Below are 22,203 nucleotides of genomic sequence, written 5' to 3'. Positions count from 1 at the left end.
GATTGTTTAAAGCTTTACAAAATCTCGCCGGGGGCTGGAGAGATGGCTCAGTGGTTAAGAGCACTGACTGCTCTTCCAGAGGTCCTGAGTTCAATTCCCAGCAACCACATGGTGGTTCACAACCATCTGTCATGGGATCTGATGCCCTCTTCTGGTGTGTCTGAAGATAGCTACAGTGTACTCATATACATAAAGTAAATTAATTAAAAAAAGAAAAGAAAAGAAAAAATCTCGCCGGGTGTGGTGGTGCACACTTTTGATCCCAGCACCTGGGAGGCAGAGGCAGGTGGATCTCTGTGAGTTCTACAGTCTGGTCTACACAGAGAGACCCCCTCTCAAGAAACAAATAAATAAACGAGCCCTCCCTACTATAAACAGAGGACAGGCACATACACGCTATTTCTAGCTTAGTGTACTGCTATTCACGGTTGGTTTGCTGAGCTAAGCCTCCCTCCCTGTCAGGTGTCCTTGGAGTACAAAGAGAACACCAGCAGTCACTAACTTGACTCAGTGGTTCAAGCAGTGCCGGAGCCCAGCCCAGACATGGGCAGAGAAAGGGACAAGTACATGGGACCATAATGAGAGGCACGCACTCACAAGTCTCAGAGATGTGGCTGACGCCTGACACAGCGGGGAAGGGCAAATGTCAATCAATCCAGATGATTGACAGCCTTTTGTCTCTGCCTAAAACCTGCTGGCAGAATACGGTTTTTTGTTTGTTTTTCTGTGTAACCCTCGATGTTCTGGAACTTGCTTTTTGACCAGGCTGCCTCACAGAAATCCACCCGCCTCTGCCTCCTTAGTGCTAGGTTTAAAAGTGTGTATCCTATGTGTGTGTTCTCGTACGTGCGTGCATACGTGTGCAATGGCTCCCCTCAGGCTAGAAGATGGCTCTTTAGTAGAGCAATAAACTGATTTCTCAGATTGTTTGCTCTCTGAGTAAACTGCAGTTGTAAAGAAACGGGGGCCGCTAAGATCACTCCGTGCCTAAGGGCCCCCGCTGCTGAACCCGGCAACCTGAGTGACCAGAGTTTCAACTCTGCAAGCATGTGCAGAAATGCACACACACATTATGCATGCACACACTAAGTAAGGAAATTAGAATCACAGTAAAGATCCTATTCCCATCTCCGCACTTCGGCATCATCTGCAGTTACAGGCTGCAAGCAGCTCCCGCACCCTGTCCTGCTCTTTCTCCCCCAAGCCCCATCTTACCTGTGTCTGCATCATCATCAAACTGAGGTAGTCTCTTGCCCAGCTGGGGAAGGCCGGCGTGGGGGTCATCCTGGAAGTTGTCGTTCTCTAATGCCTCCAACTGTCGGTTGATCCGCCTCTGCCTGGCTGCCCGGTCCAGCACCCGCCGCTGACCAGGGTCCTGGGAGCGAACTACACAGGGCAAGAAGAGTTACCGGGTCATGGAAGGAGGAAAGTTGTGCTGTCAGCGCACCAAGCCACCGTCTCCTGGCCTCATCCTCATCATTATGCTGTGGGAAATGCCCAACTCCTCACCCCGCTTTCTTCCAGCTTGGGAAGCCTGCTTCAGCCCTTCATGCTGACTCTAAGTCCTCCTGGTCCCAGCAGTCAGTCACTGGGGACACAAAAGATTACAGCTGGAGAGGTGGCTCAGTGGTTAAGAGCACATCCTGCTCTTTAAGATTTGTTATATGTAAGTACACGGTAGCTGTCTTCAGACACACCAGAAGAGGGCATCAGATCTCATTACAGATGGTTGTGACCCACCATGTGGTTGCTGGGATTTGAACTCAGGACCTCTGGGAGAGCAGTCAGTGCTCTTAACCACTGAGCCATCTCTCCAGCCTGCACATCCTGTTCTTGAAGAGGGTTAGTTTTTTTCTTGCAGATCAGTTTCCAGGACCCAGAGCCAACAGCCACCAGGGTGGTTCACAACCGCCTGTAACTCTAACCTCTTCTGTCCGCCGTGGATACCTGCACTCATTTGCACAAAGCAGGACACATACACAAATCAAAAAATATAAAGAGTGCATTAGGGAATCGACACAGTATTGACTTCTGGCTTCCATATTCACAACATCTGCGACTCGGTGGGCCAAAACCCAGTGTACATTTCTAGAATGTTCCTTCAGCCTTAGATACATGCTTATGCCCCGTGACTGCACCGACTACCTTCCTAGGACTAAAGTCTCCCCGGTGTGACTCACAACTGTCTTCCTCTCTTGTTGGGAATATATACTTTCTATTCCCACATTTTGGCTCCCCTCTTGCTCTTAAGTTTGCTTCTGCTTGTCCCTCTTCTTTTATTGATAGTGCTCTTTGGCCTGTCCCTTTCTCACCCCCACAACCTTCAATAGGGTCGGGAAGCCCAGGCTGGCCTGGGACTTCCTATGTAGCTGGATGACCTTGAATGGCCTCCTGTGCCCAGCCACACCAGTGTATGTGATACTGGGGATGGACCAAGAGTTCTGGGCATGCTAGACAGGCATCGTATGAGCGGAGGCACATCCTTAAGCTCCTTCTTTTGCATTTCTATCTTTCTCCAAAAAATTCATTCTGTGTGTTTCTGTGCATGAGTAGGCATTGCAGTACACATGCAGAAGTCAGAGGTCAATTTATGGAAGCTTTTTTTCTCCTATCATGTGGATCCCAGGGACTGAACTCAAGTGTCAGGCTTGGCGGCAAGCACCTACTGCACCATCTCAACTGCCCATTCCCCAAGCTTCTAATCCAAGCGCAGAGCTGCGTTTCCATAACATGCCAGTCTCAGACCAGAATTCCCCAAAACCACACACTTAGCTACAGGACATCAAGAGGCTGAGGCAGGACCAGCCTAATTTACAAAGGCAACCTTTGCTACAAAGTGAAGTGAAACCTGTCTCATTAAAAAAAGAGAAAGGAAGGAGTGAAGTGTGTGTGTGTGTGTGTGTGTGTGTGTGTGTGTGTGTGTGGTGCAGTACCAAAGCCAAGCCCTTTGACTTCCTAAGCTTCTCTGTCCCCTCTATTCAGCATGAAGAATCTGGGGGGGAAATGGAGCGATGGGGGTGCACGCCTAGTCCTAGCATTGTGGAGGCTGAGGCAGGCAGAACTCTGTGAGTTCAAAGCCAGCCTAGTCTACAGAGCTAGTTCCAGGGCAGCCAAGGATGCACACACTGTCTCAGAAACAAAAAACAAATAAACAAACAAACAAACAAAGCAACCAATCCAGAAGCTGGGGTGAGTACAACTGCTCATAGCACTCAGGTTTTGGAGTGACAAGATATCCCCCTCATCCCCAGCGTCTGGCTTGAAACAAGCAGTCACAAAACACAAAACACGAATGAATGGTTCCGAGACTATCCCAACGCTGAGAGAAGGTATTTGACGTGAAAAACTAGGCGGAGAGATGTTAGGCTGAATTTGAACTTGGGACGCACAAAAGGGCGAACCACTGAAGGCTCACATACCGGAGGGTTTCTTTTCCACCATTGGCGTAACACAGTTGACAGCAGAGCCTACTGCGCACGCGTACTAACCACCAACTCTTGGTCTAAACGCATCCCTTCCGGTGGCGTGCACGCGTACGCATGCGCAGTCGTTCCCCTCCCGCTTGAAGCCATTACGTGTAGTTCCCTTGGAGACCAGCAAGCTTTCCGCCATCTTTGATAGGGGCAAACCTACTTCCGGTCGCGTTGTGGTTCCAAAAAAAAAAAAAAAAATCCGAGAGCCTCCTGCAAGGGGTCACTCTTTTAAAAATGGTGCAGGTGTTCTTTTAGGGGCGCGCTCTCGTCCCTGTGCCCTTTTGCAGCCCCGGTGCATGTCCCCGCGCTGCGGGAAGAGATAGGCAGGTTCGGTGGCTTTGTTGAACCCAGACTCGCGGCGATGTCCGCGCGACCCGCCTCAGGCTCCCCGGTCCCTCCGGGCCCGTCGCCCCCGCCGCACGCCACCCCAGGCCTCGCGGTCCAGTCTTCCTCCGGGTCAGAGCTGTGGTCAAGACCCGCCCCCGCTTCGCCTGGACCCTCCTCAAAAGGTCACTTCCCCTCTCTGGGGGATTCGGTTCCTCAGGCGTGAGTCCGGCTGTGTCGGGGACCAGACCCTCGGCTCCTCCCCACCCTCCAGCCCGCGCCCGCGCGACAATCCTTGCCTTGTCTCGCCGTCTGCATCTCGGGTTTTCGGTGGCCTCGGGTTACGCCTTTTTTCCAGGGCGGAGTCCGGAGCACAGCTCCTCCTCTCAGCGGGCTCGGCTTCCCTTTCCCAGAATCTTCCTGGGGAGTCGGAACCTAGGCGCTCAGCTCAGCCCCGGTGCGGGCCTGGGTATAGCCTAAGCGTGCTGCTAGCCATGGCAGCGTCAGGCCCGGAACCCCGGCTTTTGCTCCTGTTCCTGCTGCTGCTGCCGCCGCTGCCCCCGGTAACTTCTGCCTCCGATCGACCCCGGGGCGCCAATCCTGTCAACCCTGGTGAGAACCCGGGAGGCCACTGGGCAGGGTCGACACGTCTGCCAGCTTGGGAGGGAGTGTCCAGCCGGAACCCAGCGCATCAGCCTCTCCTCATGCAAAACTAGGGGTTCCAGCCTCCCCCAGACTAACAGGAAACCCCAGCCCCCATTCGTGTATGTTACTCTCACCCGACTCTTCTGGAGACCAAATGTCCTGAAAAAACTTTACTGAAATAACAGAGAGGTAGAGGGGATACAGAGGGATAAACACGTGGGACATGAAGCCGTGGGTCCTAAGTGCTAGTTCCCTGGCTGTAACAGACAAACTGCTGGTGATCACCGTGGCTACGGCAGAGACAGAGGGGTACCGGCGTTTTCTGCAGTCTGCTGAGTTCTTTAACTACACTGTACGGGTGAGTTGGGGTCCCGTGGGAGAAATTCCATCGGGAGAGGGCAAAGGTGGTGGGGATTGGTCCTGTTTCCTCATCTTAGCCAGCTGAACCTCTTCCACGGCATGGGGGTGGGATCTTTCCTGCAGACCCTGGGACTGGGACAGGAGTGGCGAGGGGGTGATGTCGCCCGAACAGTTGGTGGAGGCCAGAAGGTCAGGTGGCTCAAGAAGGAAATGGAGAAATATGCGAGTCAGGAGGACATGATCATCATGTTTGTGGACAGGTAAGGGGGTCTGGCGTGGAAAGAGAGGGGAAACTGTTTTGGAGAGAGGACAAGAGACCGATAATCCCTTTTCCTTGCCCAGCTACGATGTGATTCTGGCGAGCAGCCCAACAGAGCTGCTGAAGAAGTTTGTTCAGAGTGGCAGTCATCTGCTGTTCTCCGCTGAGAGCTTCTGCTGGCCTGACTGGGGGCTGGCAGAGCAGTACCCTGAGGTGGGCGTGGGGAAGCGCTTCCTCAACTCTGGTGGTGAGTGACAGAGCTCCCAAGACAGGTGTCCCCTCCCATCTTCCCCTTCCCCTGGTGCAGGGGGAAGGGCACGCTCTGGGTACTTGAGTGGGGGGGGCCCTGGGAGTCTTGGGGGTCTAACTCCTGCTCCCCAACCCCAGGATTCATTGGCTTCGCTCCCACCATCCATCGGATTGTCCGCCAGTGGAAGTACAAGGACGACGACGATGATCAGTTGTTCTATACGAAACTCTACCTGGACCCAGGGCTGCGGGTAGGGAGACTTAGGGATAGGCACCCCAACCCCAGCCCGGTTGAATGGGAGGGAAGGCATGAAGAGAGTTGGAGAGATATAAGAGTGTCACCTGTTCATCTGTGTTCACTGCTCCATCTTATGCCATCTAGGAGAAACTCAAACTTAGCCTGGACCATAAATCTCGGATCTTCCAGAACCTCAATGGAGCCTTAGGTGAGGATGGTGGTTAGAGGTGGATGATGAGGGATGGGTTCCTGTCAGAATTGGGTTGCTCTACAGCTGACCAGTATGCTTAAACATACCGAAGCCTACGCATGTGCGTTAGTGGTAGTGAGGCTGGAAATGTGGCGCGGCAGCAGGGTACCAAGGATTTGCCAGTGAGGGTTGGGAGCTGGCTCAGTGGAAGAGCCCCTGCCTAGAATCCCCCAGTGAGGGGCAGGGGGCGTGGCTCAGTGGAAGAGCCCCTGCCTAGAATGCCCCAGTGAGGGGCTGGGAGCGTGGCTCAGTGGTAGAGCCCCTGCCTAGAATGCCCCAGTGAGGGGCTGGGGGCGTGGCTCAGTGGTAGAGCCCCTGCCTAGAATCCCCCAGTGAGGGTCTGGGGGCGTGGCTCAGTGGTAGACCCCTGCCTAGAATCCCCCAGTGAGGGGCTGGGGGCGTGGCTCAGAGGTAGAGCCCCTGCCTAGAATCCCCCAGTGAGGGGCTGCGGGTGTGGCTCAGTGGTAGAGCCCCTGCCTAGAATCCCCCAGTGAGGGGCTGCGGGTGTGGCTCAGTGGTAGAGCCTCTACTTAGAATCTCCAGTAAGGATTGGGGGTGTGCTCTGGTAGAGGGTTTGTCTAGCATACAGAAACCCCAGGTTCAAACCTTAGCACCATCCAAAAACAAAAAGAAAAACCAGTGGTTGGAGCTCAGGTATCTATCTACCAAGCATGTTCGAAGGCACCCCCTCAGGGACCCTACCGCTGTGATTACATTAACATGGAGCTTTTGCGAAGGGCGTGTTCCCTGGCTGCCGACCTCGGAAGATCCTTTGGCAGGTGAAGAGACTGACTCCCTTAGCCTAGTGATAACCCCCAGGTCACTCAGGTAGAGTAGGAGAGCTCTCTAAACGGGCGACAGCACGGTCAGACTTAGAAAAGTCAAGTGTGGTGTTCTGTCGTCCTCAACCTCAGATCTCAGAACGTTGAGGCAGGAAGACTTCAAGTTGCAGGCCACTCATCCCAAAAGGGAGAAAAGGACCCCAATTTTTTTCTCATGTATTTGTGTTTGGAGGGGAGGGTAGTGCGAGCGCGTGGCACCTGCAGAGGTCACAGGATGACGCTTGAGAAGCTCTTCCTTCCTTCCACTGTGTGGTCTCTGGGTGGCAGGCTTGGTGGCAGGAGCCTTTATCCACCGAGCTACCTCACCAGCTCCGTTCTAACATGCTATATAACAACTTAAGAAAATAATGTTGGTTTTTTTTTTTTTCCGGAGCTGGGGACCGAACCCAGGGCCTTGCGCTCTACCACTGAGCTAAATCCCCAACCCAAAAATAATGTTTTTATAATAAAGTTTCAGCTCGGCAACAAAAAGCAAAAACCACTACCCTACGCTACAGGCCTTTGACTACACACTGCTTTGTCCACTAGAGGAGTTGGGGACCCCCTCACCTCACACTTTAAGGAGCTGGTTGCTTCATGGTTCCCAAATGAAGGAACTCTCGGAAATCTTCCCCTTCCCCCCCCAGATGAAGTGGTCTTAAAGTTCGACCAGAACCGTGTGCGCATCCGAAATGTGGCCTACGACACGCTTCCTGTTGTGGTCCATGGCAACGGTCCCACTAAGGTACCCCCAGTGCCCTCAGCCCTTGGTACCCCCAATCCTCCTGGACCACCTCCCAGGTTTTCTCTAGTCCCAGCAGAAAAGGGGTTGGGACAGTGCCTCCTCACCCTGCTGACTTTTTCCTGAGCCCAATGTCCTTCCCATCTGTCGCCAGTCGCCTCCACGTTAGCCACTCAACCCCTGTCCCAACAGCTCCAGCTTAACTACCTGGGGAACTATGTCCCCAATGGCTGGACTCCCCAGGGAGGCTGTGGATTCTGCAACCGGAACCGGAGGACACTCCCGGGGGGGCAGGTGAGGAGAGTCGAGATGTAGGCAGAGGGCAAGCAGGACAGCCTTGGGGGCAGAGCTCCTGCCCACCCTGCCCTGGTAGCCTCGGGGGCAGTGAGTGACTGGCTGGCCAGGGACGTGGGCAGAGAGAGGTCCGGGCTCCTGTGAGCCTTGTCCTGTGGTGTCCTCCAGCCTCCCCCCCGGGTGCTTCTGGCCGTGTTTGTGGAGCAGCCCACTCCCTTCCTACCTCGGTTCCTGCAGCGCCTACTGCTCCTGGATTACCCGCCGGACAGGATCTCTCTTTTCCTTCACAACAACGTGAGATATGGGGAACACGCACCCACACCCCACTGTACCCTACACCTCTTCCTGTCTGTCCTTCCTGATTGCATCCCTCGTGTACCACCTCTCTGCCCAGACTGTCAGTCCATCCCTCTCCTATCCATCTTCAGGAGGTGTACCACGAGCCTCACATTGCAGATGCCTGGCCACAGCTCCAGGACCACTTCTCAGCTGTAAAGCTGGTGGGGCCAGAGGAGGCCCTGAGCTCAGGGGAGGCCAGGGACATGGCCATGTGAGTGAGTCTACCTGGGCCGTTGTCACGCTGGGGAAGGAGACACTGACCTCATCTCAGAACTGGGAGAGCCCTGTTCATCCCGCCATCCCCCGTGCCCGGCCTCCATGCCCCGTTTGGGGTCATCTCTCCTTTGTGGGTCCTCCCCTCCAGGGATAGCTGTCGGCAGAACCCCGAGTGTGAGTTCTACTTTAGCCTGGATGCCGATGCTGTCCTCACGAACCCGGAGACCTTGCGTATCTTGATTGAACAAAACAGGTGACCGACTGCACTTATGCATGGACCCCAGAAGGGCCTGGGAGCTTCAGCCCTTCCCTGGGTGGGGTGTGGTCCGTTTGGACGGAGGCCCCTCCTCACCGGCGTTTCATTCACAGGAAGGTAATAGCTCCCATGCTTTCTCGCCACGGCAAGCTCTGGTCCAACTTCTGGGGTGCCCTGAGCCCCGATGAGTACTATGCCCGCTCCGAAGACTACGTGGAATTGGTGCAGCGGAAGCGAGTGTGAGTCCCACCCGTGTGTACCGTGTGGGTGCGGGGGCCCTTCCCTGGGTCCCACTGCAGCATCCTGTACAGCCACTAGACAGGCCACCGCTGTGGGAGGGGTGCTATGATGGCTCAGGCTCGGGATTCTGGGGGACCCTGAGAAGGCCCACCTGTAATTCCAGCCTGAAACAATGAATAAAGCGTAGTCTGAGGGGTTGTCCACCGGTGCCTGCAGGGGCTTGTGGAATGTACCCTACATATCCCAGGCATATGTGATCCGAGGAGAGACCCTGAGGACAGAGCTGCCCGAAAAGGAAGTATTCTCCAGCAGCGACACAGACCCAGATATGGCTTTCTGCAGGAGTGTCCGGGACAAGGTGAGTGGGGTGGTTGGCATGGGTTGCCCAGTCTGGGGACTCGACGCTGTGTCACAGCCTCCTGATGTCCTCCTCACGCATGCCCACCCTTTACCCCACTCCAGGGCATCTTCCTGCACCTCAGCAATCAGCACGAGTTTGGCCGGCTGCTGTCTACTTCCCACTATGACACGGACCACTTACACCCGGACCTCTGGCAGATCTTTGACAACCCTGTGGTAAGAGGGGGACCTTTGCTCCCTGTTTCCAGCCAGCAGCCGCACCACCATTGCCCACATGGGAGGGACAACCCAAGGGTAGGCGTGAAGAAGGCTCCACTCAGGTGCCCTAATCCTTCCTGCAGGACTGGAGAGAACAGTACATCCATGAGAACTACAGCCGGGCCCTGGATGGGGAGGGGCTGGTGGAACAGGTAAGCTGCCCCAGGACCTTGGGCTGTGTGAAGCACCCAGTGCTGGCATTGGTGGGTTCTAAGCTGAGCTCCCAGGGACTAAGGGTTTGCTATTCAGGCAAGAGGGAGGCTAATAGCCACGCTAAGTGTTATGGGTCTGAATCTTCTTAGAGGTTTGGAAGCTGATGCAGAGGGATGAAGAGTTTCGGGCTAGCCTGGGCTACATAATGGGTACCAGACCAGACATGGTCAGATGGCAAGAAGGAAATGCCAGATGGGTGTGGTGGCCCATCAGGCTGCAATTCCAGCCTGAGAAGGCAGAGGCTGAGGATCCTCAGCAAGTTGACCAGCAAGACTGGCTGCATCAGTGAGCTCTGTGTTCGATTGAGAGATCCTGCCTCCCTGGATAAGGTGAAAGGACAATGGAGCAGTTCCTGATATCAACCTCAGACCTGCACAGGCGCACATGTGCGCATGCACACCCCCACACAGCCGAGCCCACCGCACATAAAAACAAACAGAGGTGTGGTCATGCTGAGAATACCAGAGCTCAGGTAGTGGAAGCAAGAAGATAATGAGGATTCGGAGTTGCAGGACAGCCTCAGACACATAGCAAGTTCAAGGCCATCCTGGATCACATAGGGAGACCTTGTCTGAAACTAAAACTAAATAAATGGGCTGGAGCCGTACCTCAGTTGGTAGAGTGCTCGCCCAGCATTCACAAAGCCCTAGGTTCAGTCCCCAGCACCAGATAAACTGAGCACAAAGTGCATGCCTGTGATCTCAGCATTCAGGAGGTGGAAGTGGGAGGATCAGGGCCAGCCTCAGCTACATAGTGAGTTTGAGGACAGCCTGGGCTACCAAAGACCTTGTCTCAAAAAGCGGGGAAAAGACAGAACAAGGTCATTGTCCTAGATGCTGGGGCTCCAGGCACTCTATTCCTGCCCTGCTGAAGCCCCTTTACTGAGCACCCCTCCTCCAGCAGCGACCTGGAGAGCTTGGGTACCCCCTTCATGGATTCTCTCCTGTATGTCTCCCCTCCCTGTCCTTGTTGCCTGTCCTACCTCTTGCTTGTCTTCTGTGACCTTGCCTTGTCCCTTGCTGCCCTGCCCCTTCCTAGCCATGCCCAGATGTGTACTGGTTCCCACTGCTGACCGAGCAGATGTGTGATGAGCTGGTGGAGGAAATGGAACACTATGGCCAGTGGTCTGGAGGCCGGCATGAGGTGAGGCAGAGGGCACCTGAGAGGGGCAGGGAGGGATCCCGGGGAGCAGGGCTCATAAAGGGTATGCTAGTTACTCGCCTTGTGGCCGGGAGAAAGTATCTGACCAAAGCAACTTGAGGAGAGGGTTTACTGTGCCTCACAGTCTACCGGCACAAGTCCATCATGGCGGGAAGGCATGGCAGGAGTGTAAGAGGGCTGGTACATGGTCACGTTGCATCATAGTTGGAAAGCAGAGAGATGAGTGCTGTTGCTCAGCTCGCTTTCAGGCCAGGACCTGAGCCTAGGGAATGGTGCCACCCATGGTGGCCAGGTCTTCCCATCTCCCTTAATCTAAGCCAGATGATCCCTCCTGACTTGTCCAGAGGCTTGTCCTCTAGGTGAACCCAGGTCCCATCAAGTCAACAGTCAAAGTTGGCTCTAACACAGAGGGTGCTTCTTTCCTGGGCTACGGGTATTAGATAGCATGGCCAGGTAACACGGGTAGGTCATGTGGATTCACAGCAGAGTTAACAAAGGCAGAGACTAAAAGGCCCAGCAGCAGTGAATCAGAATCTGACAATAGAAGAGAAAATTGCTTCTAGATGGCAGGGACCGAAAGAGACTCTGCTGGGCAGTGGTGTGCACACCTTTAATCCCAGCACTCTTGGCAGAGGCAGGCACTCTGAGTTCAAGCCCAGCCTGGTCTACAGATCAAGTTCCAGGTCAGTTTGGTTACACACAGAAACCCTGTCTCAAAACAAAACAAAACAAAAACAAAAATAAGTTGGGGATTTAGCTCAGTGGTAGAGCGCTTGCCTAGGAAGCACAAGGCCCTGGGTTTGGTCCCCAGCTCTGAAAAAAAGAACCAAAAAAAACAAACAAACAAACAAACAAACCCTGGGAACCAACAAGAAGCAGCTGGAATTGTCCCTGAGGGAGAATGGGCTAGCCCAGGGATGTGGGCGGCTCAGTGTCTGTTGTCCACAGGATTCCAGGTTGGCTGGAGGTTATGAGAATGTTCCCACCGTGGACATCCACATGAAGCAGGTGGGGTACGAGGACCAGTGGCTTCAGCTGCTGAGGACATATGTGGGGCCCATGACGGAGCACCTGTTTCCTGGCTACCACACCAAGGTGGGCTATCCCAACCACTGCTGTTTCTTTCTTCTCGTACCCCAGTCTCGGAAGGCTCTATATGAACCCCTGCCCTCAGCCCTTTTAGCAACTAAGGGGCCATGGACTTGGGGCCCGGGACAAAGACAGACTTGGGAAGAAAATAAGTCTCCCATTGGGCTGCTGTGCTATGAGAGTCACTGGCTGGGCGGGCATGTTGACACCTGTTACCTCAGCACTCGGGAAACTGAGGCAGGGAGGTCAAGAGGTTGAGGAGAGCATGGGCTGTGCAGTGAGGGCTGTCTCAAAATAGAGCAGAGGGGCCGGAGACGTGCTAGCGTGCTTACCCAGCATGCACAGAGCGTAGCTTCCATCCCCAGCACTGCATAACCTGGAGGTAGGAACACATCACAGAACTGTAATCCCAGCACTCAGAAGGTAGAAGCAGGAGGATCAGAAATTCAGGGCCATCTGGAGCTACATAGTGAGTTTGAGGCCAGCCTGGGCTATATGACACATTATCTCAATAAATGGGGAGGAATGGGACTGAGGGGATGGCTCATTGTGTAAAGTGCTTGTCATGTAAGTGTGATGACCTGAGTCCACGTCATCAGCACCCATGTAAAAAGCTGTAATCTGTAATCACAGTTCTGGAGGGGCGTGGGGGAGGCTCTGGGCAGAGGAGGACAAGTAAACCCACACACATATGGCACATACATCCTAACACAGAGGCAAGCAGAACTGAGTTCAGGGCCAGCCTGGTCTACACAGCAAGTTCCAGGCCAAATGGGGTTATATAGAAAGACCCTGTCTCAAAATATAGACAAAATGTGTAAAGGGCTAACCTTGGCTTGCCCCACCCTTCCCATGCCTTCCACCTCATGTTCCTACAGACACGGGCAGTGATGAACTTTGTGGTCCGCTACCGGCCAGATGAGCAGCCCTCACTTCGGCCACACCATGACTCGTCCACCTTCACTCTCAACGTCGCCCTCAATCACAAGGGCGTGGATTATGAGGTGAGTGTGGAGTCCTTCCTGTCTTGGGTACTGCTGGGCTCCTCCACACCCTTCATGCAACCTCGACCTAGCTCCCTCCCGAGCCTCTGGCTGGGCCTCCTCCAGTTTCTCAGTTGTCTCCAGTCTGTCCCGCTCAGCCACCGTATTAATTAGCTTTCCACCTCTGTGACCAAGCACCACAGCCAGAAGACACTTAGGGAGGAAAGTTATTCATTCTGTTTAAGCTTCCCCATCACAGTCCGTCATGGAGGGAAGCCAAGGCAGGAGCTGATGCACAGGCCGTGGAGGGGTGCTGCTTACTGGCCTCCTCCTCAAGCCTTGCTTAGCTGTTTTCTTAGACACCCCAGGACCAGAGGGGGCCCTACCCACATCAGTTATCAGCCGAAAGCTGCCCCCTCGGTCTTACCTGCAGGCTAGTCTGGCTGTCTCAGCCAAGGTTCCCTCGTCCTGATGACCCCAGCTTGTGTCAAGTCGGTAAACCCAGCTAGCACAGCTGCTCTCCCTCCTCCTCCTGCTCTCCATGTCTCACTGGTGACTTCCCTGTTGCTGCCACATACTCCCTGAGAAAAGAAATGGAAGGGAGGGAGGGAGGGAGGGAGGGAGGGAGGAAGGAAGGAAGGAAGGAAGGAAGGAAGGAAGGGTCTGTATACTTTGGCCTAGAGTCCGAGGGGATGGTCCCTCACAGTGGGGAAGGCAGGACTGAGGCTGCTAGTCCCATCGTGCCCACACTCAGGAAGCAGAGTGAATGCTGGTGCCCAGATTGCTTTGTCGTTTTATTGAGTCCTAAATGCCAGCCTCTGGGATGGCACCACTCTGATTCACCTCCCCTGCCCCCTTTCACCCATTGTAGATATTCCCACTCAGATATTGCCAGAGGTTCATTCATTTCTATGATGATTCTAAATTCCGCCATCACAGAGCCCTCCCCAGCCTGTCCCGCCAGCGCGTTAGATTGGCACCTCTCCCCCCTCCCCCACATGTTGCCCCCCTGCGTCCACGCCCCGTGCATGTGTCCACGCCCCATGCATCCCAACCTTAGGTTTATTTTCATGTTCTCATCTCCCCAGGGAGGTGGCTGCCGCTTCCTGAGGTACGACTGCAGAGTCTCATCCCCGAGGAAGGGCTGGGCTCTCCTGCACCCTGGTCGCCTCACACACTACCACGAGGGGCTGCCCACTACCAGGGGAACTCGATATATCATGGTGTCCTTTGTTGATCCCTGACACCCAATCAGTCTGCCAAACCTTCTCTGCCACTGTGCCTTGTTGGGCCACCTGGGTCGTCATTCTCAGAGAGAGGGGACCCTGCCTTTCTCATCTCCTGAGTGTGTCTATGTGCCTGGGACAGAATGTGCTGGCCCCAACAGCCCTCCCAGGGGGTCCCTAGAGTCTTCTGTTTTCCCATTGACCCTTCTGAGGGTCCCCTGCCTGATAAATTATTAAGCTTCCTCAGCCTCACTTTCAATAAAAGGATGTTTGTAACTGTTGAGTCCACGAGTCATATATATAAAGTCAGGGTCTCATGTAGCCCAGGCTAGCCTCCATCTCACTATAGGGATTGCAGTTGTGTGCTGTCATGCCCACTTTATTCGGTACTGGGGATCAAGCCCAGGTCCATGGGAGCAAGCGTGCTTGCTGCCCACTAACATACATCTCCCCCTCTTCATTCTTATTTTAAAAATAAATGATCTGTAGCATGCATGGACATTGTGCCTGGGCCCAGGTGTCCACAGAGGACAGGGTGGGATCAGATCCCACCGGAACTGGAGTCACGGGTTGAGAGCCACCTGTGTGGGTACTAGGACCCTAACGGGGGTCCTCTGCAATGGCACCAAGCACTCAACCTTGGTTATGTGTGCATATCTCTAGGAATAAGTTCTCTCCTGCTCCATGTGTGCCAGCTAGTTTATGTCAGTTTGACACAAGTTGTCGTCATCTGAAAGGAGGGACGCTCAATTGAGAAAATGCCTCCCTGGGGTTGGGGATTTAGCTCAGTGGTAGAGCGCTTGCCTAGCAACTGCAAGGCCCTGGGTTCGGTCCCCAGCTCCGAAAAAAAAAAAAAAAGAAAAGAAAAAAAGAAAAAGAGAAAATGCCTCCCTAAGATTTGGATATAAGGCATTTTCTTAATTATGGATCGATGAGGGAGGGCCCAGCCCCTTGTGGGTGGGGTCGCTCCTGGGTTGGTTCTACAAGAAAGCAGGCTGAGCAAGCCATGAGGAGTAAGCCAGTAAGCAGCGCCCTCCATGGCTTTACATCAACTCCTGCCTTCAGGTTCCTGCCCTGTGTGAGTTCCTGTCCTGGCTTCCTTCAGTGATGGATTATGGTGTGGAAGTGTGAGCTGAATAAACCCTTTCCTCCCCAGCTTGCATTTGGTCATGGTGTTTTATCTCAGGAATAGAAACATTAAAACAAGACCTAGAGATCTAGAGACCTAGAGATCTAACTCAGGTCATCGAGCTTGGTGGCAAGCACCCTAACCACTGAGCCATCTCACGGGCCCTTTTTAGCTTTTTGAGACAGACTCTCTTTGTGTATCCTAGGCTGGCCATGACTTTAGGATGATCCTCTCACCTCCACCTCCCAAGTCCTGGGATCACTAACAGGAGGTACCATACTTGGCTTGGACAACTTTTAAAAACCGGAAGCTAGGAAAGGTAGAAGTGTAACCTAACATCCGGGAGACAGAGGTAGGAGGATGTGGTGTTTAAGACCACCCTGGGGTTGGGGATTTAGCTCAGTGGTAGAGCACTTGCCTAGCAAGCGCAAGGCCCTGGGTTCAGTCCCCAGCTCCAAAAAAAAGAAAAAAAAAAAAAAAAAAAAAAAAAAAAAGACCACCCTGGGCTGCGTAGTGAGCTGAGCTTGTGTCGGGGTTGGAGATTTAGCCCAGCGGTAGAGCACTTGCCTAGCAAGTGCAAGGCCCTGGGTTCGGTCCCCAGCTCCGAAAAAAAGAAAAAAAAAATATAAATGACAATAACTGTCCAGATGGCTCAGCTGGTAAATGTGCTGGCGGCCAGAGCTCTAAACAACCAAGATCTGGGGTGTCCCTCAATGATGGGGTCCTCGATCAGCATTCATAGGGACTGTGTGATCCTTAGCATTGAGAGAAGACAAATTAGGATGGCCCTCAGGGTACAGGCACTTGCCAATGTCAAATCTGGGTTAGGTCCCTCAGACCCACATCATGGGAGTAGGAGACAAACTCCCCCAGTAGCCCTTTGACCTCTAAGGACACACCACAGAACGTGTGCTCTTCCACAACCCGACACGCGGCAAAAATACATGTTTTTCTAAAAGTTAAAAAGAAAGAAAATGTAGAACCAAATAGACGAGGTCACTGCTTGTACCTTTCCTGCCTCTGAACAACGCCCTGCTCACAGCCTGCACGTCCCTTCTTTCTGCCCAGTGTATAAACCCATGCCGTGACCACCCCACGGTACGGTCATACCCACGGGAAGGCTTTCGTCACAGCAGCCAGAGGCACCTGGAGGAGTTGAGCAGAGAGGGAAAGTAATGGATTGAAGCAGGAGGGGGTGGGGGTGGGGGTGGGGGGTGCCAGCAAAAGGGAAGCGTGCATAGCTGAAATAGAGGTTATAAGGGGAGTGAGCGACTCGGGGAGGGAGGCTCCCAAGCTGGAGGAAGTGTAGGGTAGAGGAGGACCCGAGAGGAGAAAGCCAGACCTCTGCCAGCACTGACTCTGAAATGTGCAACGGGCACTTCGGATGCCGAGGGAACTTCGGTATGCCAGCAGGCACCACACAGCCATCTGTCCTTCCTGCCAGTGAGAAGGCTTCTTTTGATAGAGGGGAACCGGCTTCACGGGTTCCAGAATTTGGAGACGTTTTAGAGTTCGGAGTTAGTTGCCTTTAGACCTGACACTGGGGGCTTCTTGGAAAACCTTCCTGTTGGTGGAGCTGTTCGAACCCTTCCACATGGTTGCAACACTTGTGCCAGAGACCGTTTGACTGTGCTGGGCTGGGTATGTATGTGATGCTTATGAAGGCTGGAGAGATTCTCTACCACTGATCCAAACACACACACACACACCAACACACACAAACACACACACGAGCACACACCCACAAACACAAAAACACACTCACACACATATCACCTGCACACACACACACACAGACACGCACACACACAGACACACACACACACACACACACACAGACACACACACATACACACACACACACAGACACACAGACACACACTGACACACACACACATACACACACACACACACACACACACAAAGACACACACACACACACACACACACACACACACACACACACACACACAGACACACACACAGACACACACACAGACACACACACATAGACACACACACATACACACACACACACACACATACACACACACACATACACACACACACACAGACAGACACAGACAGACACACACACACTGACACACACAGACAGACACAGACAGACACACAGACGCACAGACACACATACACACATACACACACAGACACACACACACACATACACACAGACACACACACATAGACACACACACATAGACACACACACACACACACACACACCACACACACACATAGACACACACACACATACACACACACACATACACACACACACACACACACACACACACACACACACACACTGTCCTCCCATCCCTGCCTCCTGCCTCTTACTGGGGGACTCAGCAGGAGCTGGACAGACAGACTCCAACCCTTAACTTGACAGGACATTTAAATCCCTTTCCCCTTGGCTGTCACCAACTCTGCCCCATGGGTGGTAGTGATCTGAGCAAGGTCCTTAGGCCAGGTCCCTGGAAGGAGCAGAGTGCTTGACAGTGAGACAGGGGACGAGTAGCTTTGCCTGTCTGCTTGGGAACCCAGAACTTCTTATTCACCTCCTGCATGATGGCGTTGAGTGACTTTTCCTGGAGGTCTCTGTCAATTCTTTCCAGACAGAAAGGGCAACATGGAGCTGTGTATGCAGTTGGTAGGCTGTTTGCCCAGCAAGCTCAAAGTCCCGGGTTCTATCCCCAGGGCTGCATTAAACCACAAGTCATTGAGCTGTAATCCGTGCAGGAGGTCAAGGTCATTCAGGGTCACTCTTGGCTACTTGGTGAGTTTCATGCCAGCCTGAGCTTGGAGAAATGATGTCTAAAACAGATGAGCAAACAAACAAACCCCAGAAACAACAGAGAGGAGGCAGCAGGGGGCTTGAAGTAAGCAATAAAGACAAAAGAATCATCCCGCCCAAGTCTGGCTTGGCGGGCCAATGGGGAAGCTCACAGCAGCCTGGTTGAGGGAGTTACTTCCAGGGAAGGGGTGAATCGTGTGTGTGTGTGTGTGTGTGTGTGTGTGTGTGTGTGTGTGTGTGTGTGTGTGTGTGCAGGTCAGAGGTCAACTTTAGATATCATTCTGAGCTGCCAACCACCTTGTTTTTTGAGACAGGGTCTCTCATTGGCCTGGAAAAACCCCAGAAAAACCTTGTCCTCCTCATCTTCTTCCTCCTTCTTCTATTTTCTTTTTTCTTTTTAAAAAGATTTATTTATTATATATAAGTATACTGTAGCTGTCTTCAGACACACTAGAAGAGGGCATCAGACCCCATTACAGATGCTTGTGAGCCATCATGTGGTTGCTGGGATTTGAACTCAGGGCCTCTGGAAGAGCAGTCAGTGCTCTTAACCACTGAGCCATCTCTCCAGCCCTATTCTGTTTCTTCTAGACAGGGTTTCTCTGTGTAGCCCTGGCTGTCCTGGAACTTGCTCTGTAGACCAGGCTGGCCTCGAACTCACAGACCCGCTGGCCTCTGCCTCCTCAGTGCTGGGAGTAAAGGTGCCACCACACCAGGCTCATCCCCAGCTGCTTGACACTGGGAGGGTTCTGGGGGAAAACTTCGGCAAGGCAAGCGCTTAGCTGAGTGAATTTTCTCCTTAGCCCTCCCCCAACTCTTTTTTAAAAGATTTATTTTGGCGACGAAGAGATAGCTCAGCCATTACAAAATTACGCATTGCTCTCCTTGGGTTTAGTTCCTAACACCCAGGTCAGACAGTTCACAACCATGTCTAACTTTCAGCCTCCAAGGGCACCGCCATTTACCCTCCTACCACGCACGAACACATGAATAAAATTTTTAAAAAAACCTGCAAAATGTTTATGTTTTATTTGAGAGTGTGTGGACTCATGCATGCATGTGTGTGTGCACACATATATGTGCATGGATCCAAGAATAAGTAGGCGTCTGTGGAGGCCAGGAAAGGGCGTCATATCCCTTGGAGCTGGAGTTCCAGGTGGTTGTGAGATACCTTGCATGGTTATGGGAATTGAGCTTAGGTCCTCTGCAAGAGCAGTTAATCGCTCCTAACCGCTGAGCCATGGGGCCAGATTCCCTCTACCCACCCCCTTTCTATGAATGACAGTCGCCGAGGCAGATTGTGTGTAGGCTCAGTGTGTATTATCCCAGCTCCTCTGATTTCAGGATTGTAAGATTGTTGTGCCTGAAGACAGAGTACAGTATGGTCTAACAACTGGGCACTAGAACTGGCCCCAGACACCACAGTTTTCTCTTGATGCTTACAGCCTGGGGAATGTGACCTTAACACCTTAACGAGACCCAGACAGTGACTACGGGGTTTTAAGCTGGTTCTTGTAAAGGCCATAGGGCCTTCGCAGTACATCTCAGAGCTCTACCTATGGAATTCAAAAACTTTGCCCTAGGCTCCCGGCTACGCCCCAGGTCCTTCCCACTTCGTAGTATTGGTCGGCTCCTGCAAGCTCGGGGAGGGATAGCTTTGCCTTGCCCCGGTTCACAGTTCACTGTCCACGTGGCTCATGTGTAGGTGAGGGAAGTAGGGGCAGAGGTGGGGGTGGGCCTGGGCCTCGGGGTCAAAGTCAGAGGACTGAGTTAAGAGGGGGTGTGTGTACTTAGGCTGTGGGTTGCTAGTGTGTAACTCCCCTCTAAAGCATGGAAGTCCCCTCCAGCCCCCTGCATCGGAGTCTTCAAGTGTTTGCTGTGCTTCAGTGGGTCTTTTCCTTCTTGGGACTTGGTGAGTTCCCGAACCCCTGGAACCAGACAGACCTGGCTGTTGGTGCTCTGCTCCCCATGATCCTAGTGAGATAGAATAGGAATTTCTGGGGTCCTAAACGGAGTCTAGGGCTTAAATACAATAGGACTGGGAGGGTGGGCCAGAAGGGAAGAAAGAACTTACGAATCTGGGTTCTTTATTTTTAAAAAAATTTTTATTGTGCTTATCTACTTGTGGGGTGGTATTTTCCTGCCACAGCAAATGTGTGGAGAACAGAGAGCTCACTATATGGGACTGGAGGATCGAACCCAGGTCCTCAGGCTTGGCAGCAAGCACCTTTACCTGCTGAGCCATCTTGCCAGCCCTGAACGCCCCGGTTCTTAGTGTTGCTCTCTATCTTGTCCTCCAGCCCTGCTGTGCCTGGTGACATTGATTCTAGCCTCCCTAGGCCGGGCTTGGACTCTTGTGGTCCTCTACCTGCTCTGGCTCTATCAAGACAGTCACACACCCAGGATGGGGGGTCGCCGGTCTGCCTGGGTCCGCAACTGGGCAGTCTGGAGGTATTTCCGAGACTACTTTCCCATCAAGGTGAGGGCCCCAGAAGGAGCGCTGGGTTGATGAATGGGTGGGTGGGGCTTCAAAATAGATGAGTGTGGCCACCCCCTCTCCTGTCTCCAAAGCCGCTTCTCTCTGAGAAATGGGATACAGTCATAGGCTCTGTTCTCTAGCTCGTTAAAACGGCCGAGTTGGATCCGTCTCAAAACTACCTTTTCGGTTTTCATCCTCACGGGGTCCTGGTTGTTGGGGCGTTCAGCAACTTCTGTACAGAGGCCACAGGCTTCTCCCGCCTCTTTCCGGGTCTCACGCCACATTTACTCATGCTGCCATGTTGGTTCCAAGTGCCTCTCTTCCGAGATTACATTATGACCAGTGGTAAGGAAGCCATTTCTTAAGATCCGGGGCACCGATATCACCGTACCCCTCTTATCCTGGGGTGGGGGTGGGGAGCTCCTGTGTTTACCTCTGCCTTGGTGGTATCCATGCTCCCTATCCCTTCGTCCTTCCCACCTAGGTTTAGTCTCTTCTGACAAAGCCAGCGCTTCCTATCTCTTGTCCCACCCTGAGGGCGGCCGGGTGGCCGTTCTGGCTGTGGGAGGTCCCCTGGAGGCTTTGGAGGCAAAGCCTGGAACAGTGAGTTTGCGGCTCCGGAATCAGAAAGGATTCGTTAAATTATCACTGGAACACGGGTGAGGAGTGGGCGGGTGGCGGCGGCGGTGGCAGAGGCATATGCACCGGAGCTGCCCTGCATGAGGGGTAGAGGAATGTGAGCCCCTATCTTCAGACCCCCGTCAGCCTCGTGCGTGTCTGTTCCTGCTCCCCCAGGGCCTCGCTTGTGCCTGTCTTCTCCTTTGGAGAGAATGACCTCTTCCAGCAGTTTCCCAATCCGCCAGGCTCCTGGGTACGGAGGATGCAGGAGGCACTTCAGAGGATACTGAGTGTGGCCCTGCCTCTCTTCCATGGTCGCCTGGGTCTCCTGATTCCCTTCCGTGTGCCCATCCACACTGTCGGTGAGTCATATATCTCTCCACCATCTTCCAGCTGTGAGAACTGTTCCCTTAAAGCCTGGCACACATGCCCCTAGCAGGCCTTGAACTCTGTCCAGGCCGATCCCCGGTTAATGGGACATCTTAACAATCAGTCTTCTCCCCTCATGTTCCTTCCACAGTGGGTGCCCCAATTCCAGTGCAGCGAAGCCCGAGGCCCACCCGGGAACAGGTGAACCGGTTGCACGAGTTATATGTAGAGCGTCTCACACAGCTGTTCGAGGAACACAAGATGCGCTATGGGGTCCCTGCTGATCAACACCTTGTATTCATCTAGGCACGTCCATATTGCCATGTCCTGGCCTTCCTGAGAGACTGCAGGGATGTGACTGGGGAGATGATTAAAAGTGGGAGCAGACCAAGTGTTTTGTGTGTGTGTGTTTGACGGGGGTGGGGGGGGGGGTGGGGGGTGGTGTTGGACGAGATAAGCCACAGGGCAGGCGGGCCCATTGTCCTCAATGATTCTGGTAGCCAGGACCACTCCCAGGAACCTGCAAACAGACAACATTGTAAGCTCTCGCCTGTGTGTCAGGGTCCTCCTGCTCTGCCTGATCTGAACGTTAAAGATCGCTCGCCCGCCAGAAGAACATGAAGAAGCAGAGTGACTTGGCTAAGGGAAAGCATCGAGATGATGGGCTTTCTGCTGTCGTCTGCAAGCAGAGGGACTCGGAGATCATGCAGCAGAAGTAGCTTTGTGGCTTCATGTCCAACCCTCTTGCCCTATGCTTGTGTGCCTGGAGCCAGTCCCACCATGCTCAAGTCTCTTCC

The 22,203-nt window shown here is 53.4% G+C and overlaps 3 protein-coding genes across 4 annotated transcripts in view; 2 read left to right on the top strand and 1 right to left on the bottom strand.

Moving 5' to 3' along the window:
- Znhit1 (zinc finger HIT-type containing 1) overlaps positions 1-4,341 on the bottom strand; it is a 5,930-nt gene extending 1,589 nt beyond the window's left edge. The window contains exons 1-2 of one of the 2 annotated variants that reach the window (XM_032886722.1): positions 4,097-4,341; positions 1,216-1,386 (exon numbers count right to left, since the gene is read on the bottom strand). In XM_032886722.1, the coding sequence (XP_032742613.1) occupies positions 1,216-1,386; positions 4,097-4,115 (190 nt within the window). In that variant the 5' untranslated portion in view covers positions 4,116-4,341. Of the gene's footprint in view, positions 1-1,215; positions 1,387-3,419; positions 3,651-4,096 lie in introns of those variants that run through there. The other variant, XM_032886721.1, reaches the window with a different exon arrangement.
- Positions 3,690-14,279, top strand: Plod3 (procollagen-lysine,2-oxoglutarate 5-dioxygenase 3). The gene is made up of 19 exons (XM_032886723.1): positions 3,690-4,409; positions 4,709-4,800; positions 4,926-5,062; positions 5,145-5,308; positions 5,449-5,561; positions 5,693-5,756; positions 7,267-7,364; positions 7,554-7,655; positions 7,824-7,949; positions 8,084-8,205; positions 8,359-8,463; positions 8,580-8,705; positions 8,923-9,064; positions 9,169-9,282; positions 9,408-9,476; positions 10,576-10,680; positions 11,647-11,793; positions 12,666-12,791; positions 13,859-14,279. Exons 1-19 carry the CDS (start codon positions 4,292-4,294, stop codon positions 14,012-14,014), a joined length of 2,226 nt encoding a protein of 741 aa, XP_032742614.1. The 5' UTR covers positions 3,690-4,291; the 3' UTR covers positions 14,015-14,279.
- Positions 14,280-19,712: 5,433 nt separating this feature from the next.
- Mogat3 (monoacylglycerol O-acyltransferase 3) lies at positions 19,713-21,712 on the top strand. The gene is made up of 6 exons (XM_032887223.1): positions 19,713-19,852; positions 20,241-20,419; positions 20,560-20,764; positions 20,904-21,078; positions 21,215-21,399; positions 21,558-21,712. The coding sequence occupies exons 1-6, from the start codon at positions 19,771-19,773 to the stop codon at positions 21,710-21,712; spliced, it is 981 nt and encodes a 326-aa protein (XP_032743114.1). The 5' UTR covers positions 19,713-19,770.
- The last annotated feature ends 491 nt before the right edge of the window (positions 21,713-22,203 follow it).

The sequence above is a fragment of the Rattus rattus genome, chromosome 16 (assembly GCF_011064425.1).
Source record: "Rattus rattus isolate New Zealand chromosome 16, Rrattus_CSIRO_v1, whole genome shotgun sequence".
Taxonomy (NCBI): Eukaryota; Metazoa; Chordata; class Mammalia; order Rodentia; family Muridae; genus Rattus; species Rattus rattus.
The sequence above is the reverse complement of the archived record's forward strand: the minus strand, read 5'-3'. Positions and strand labels throughout refer to the sequence as shown.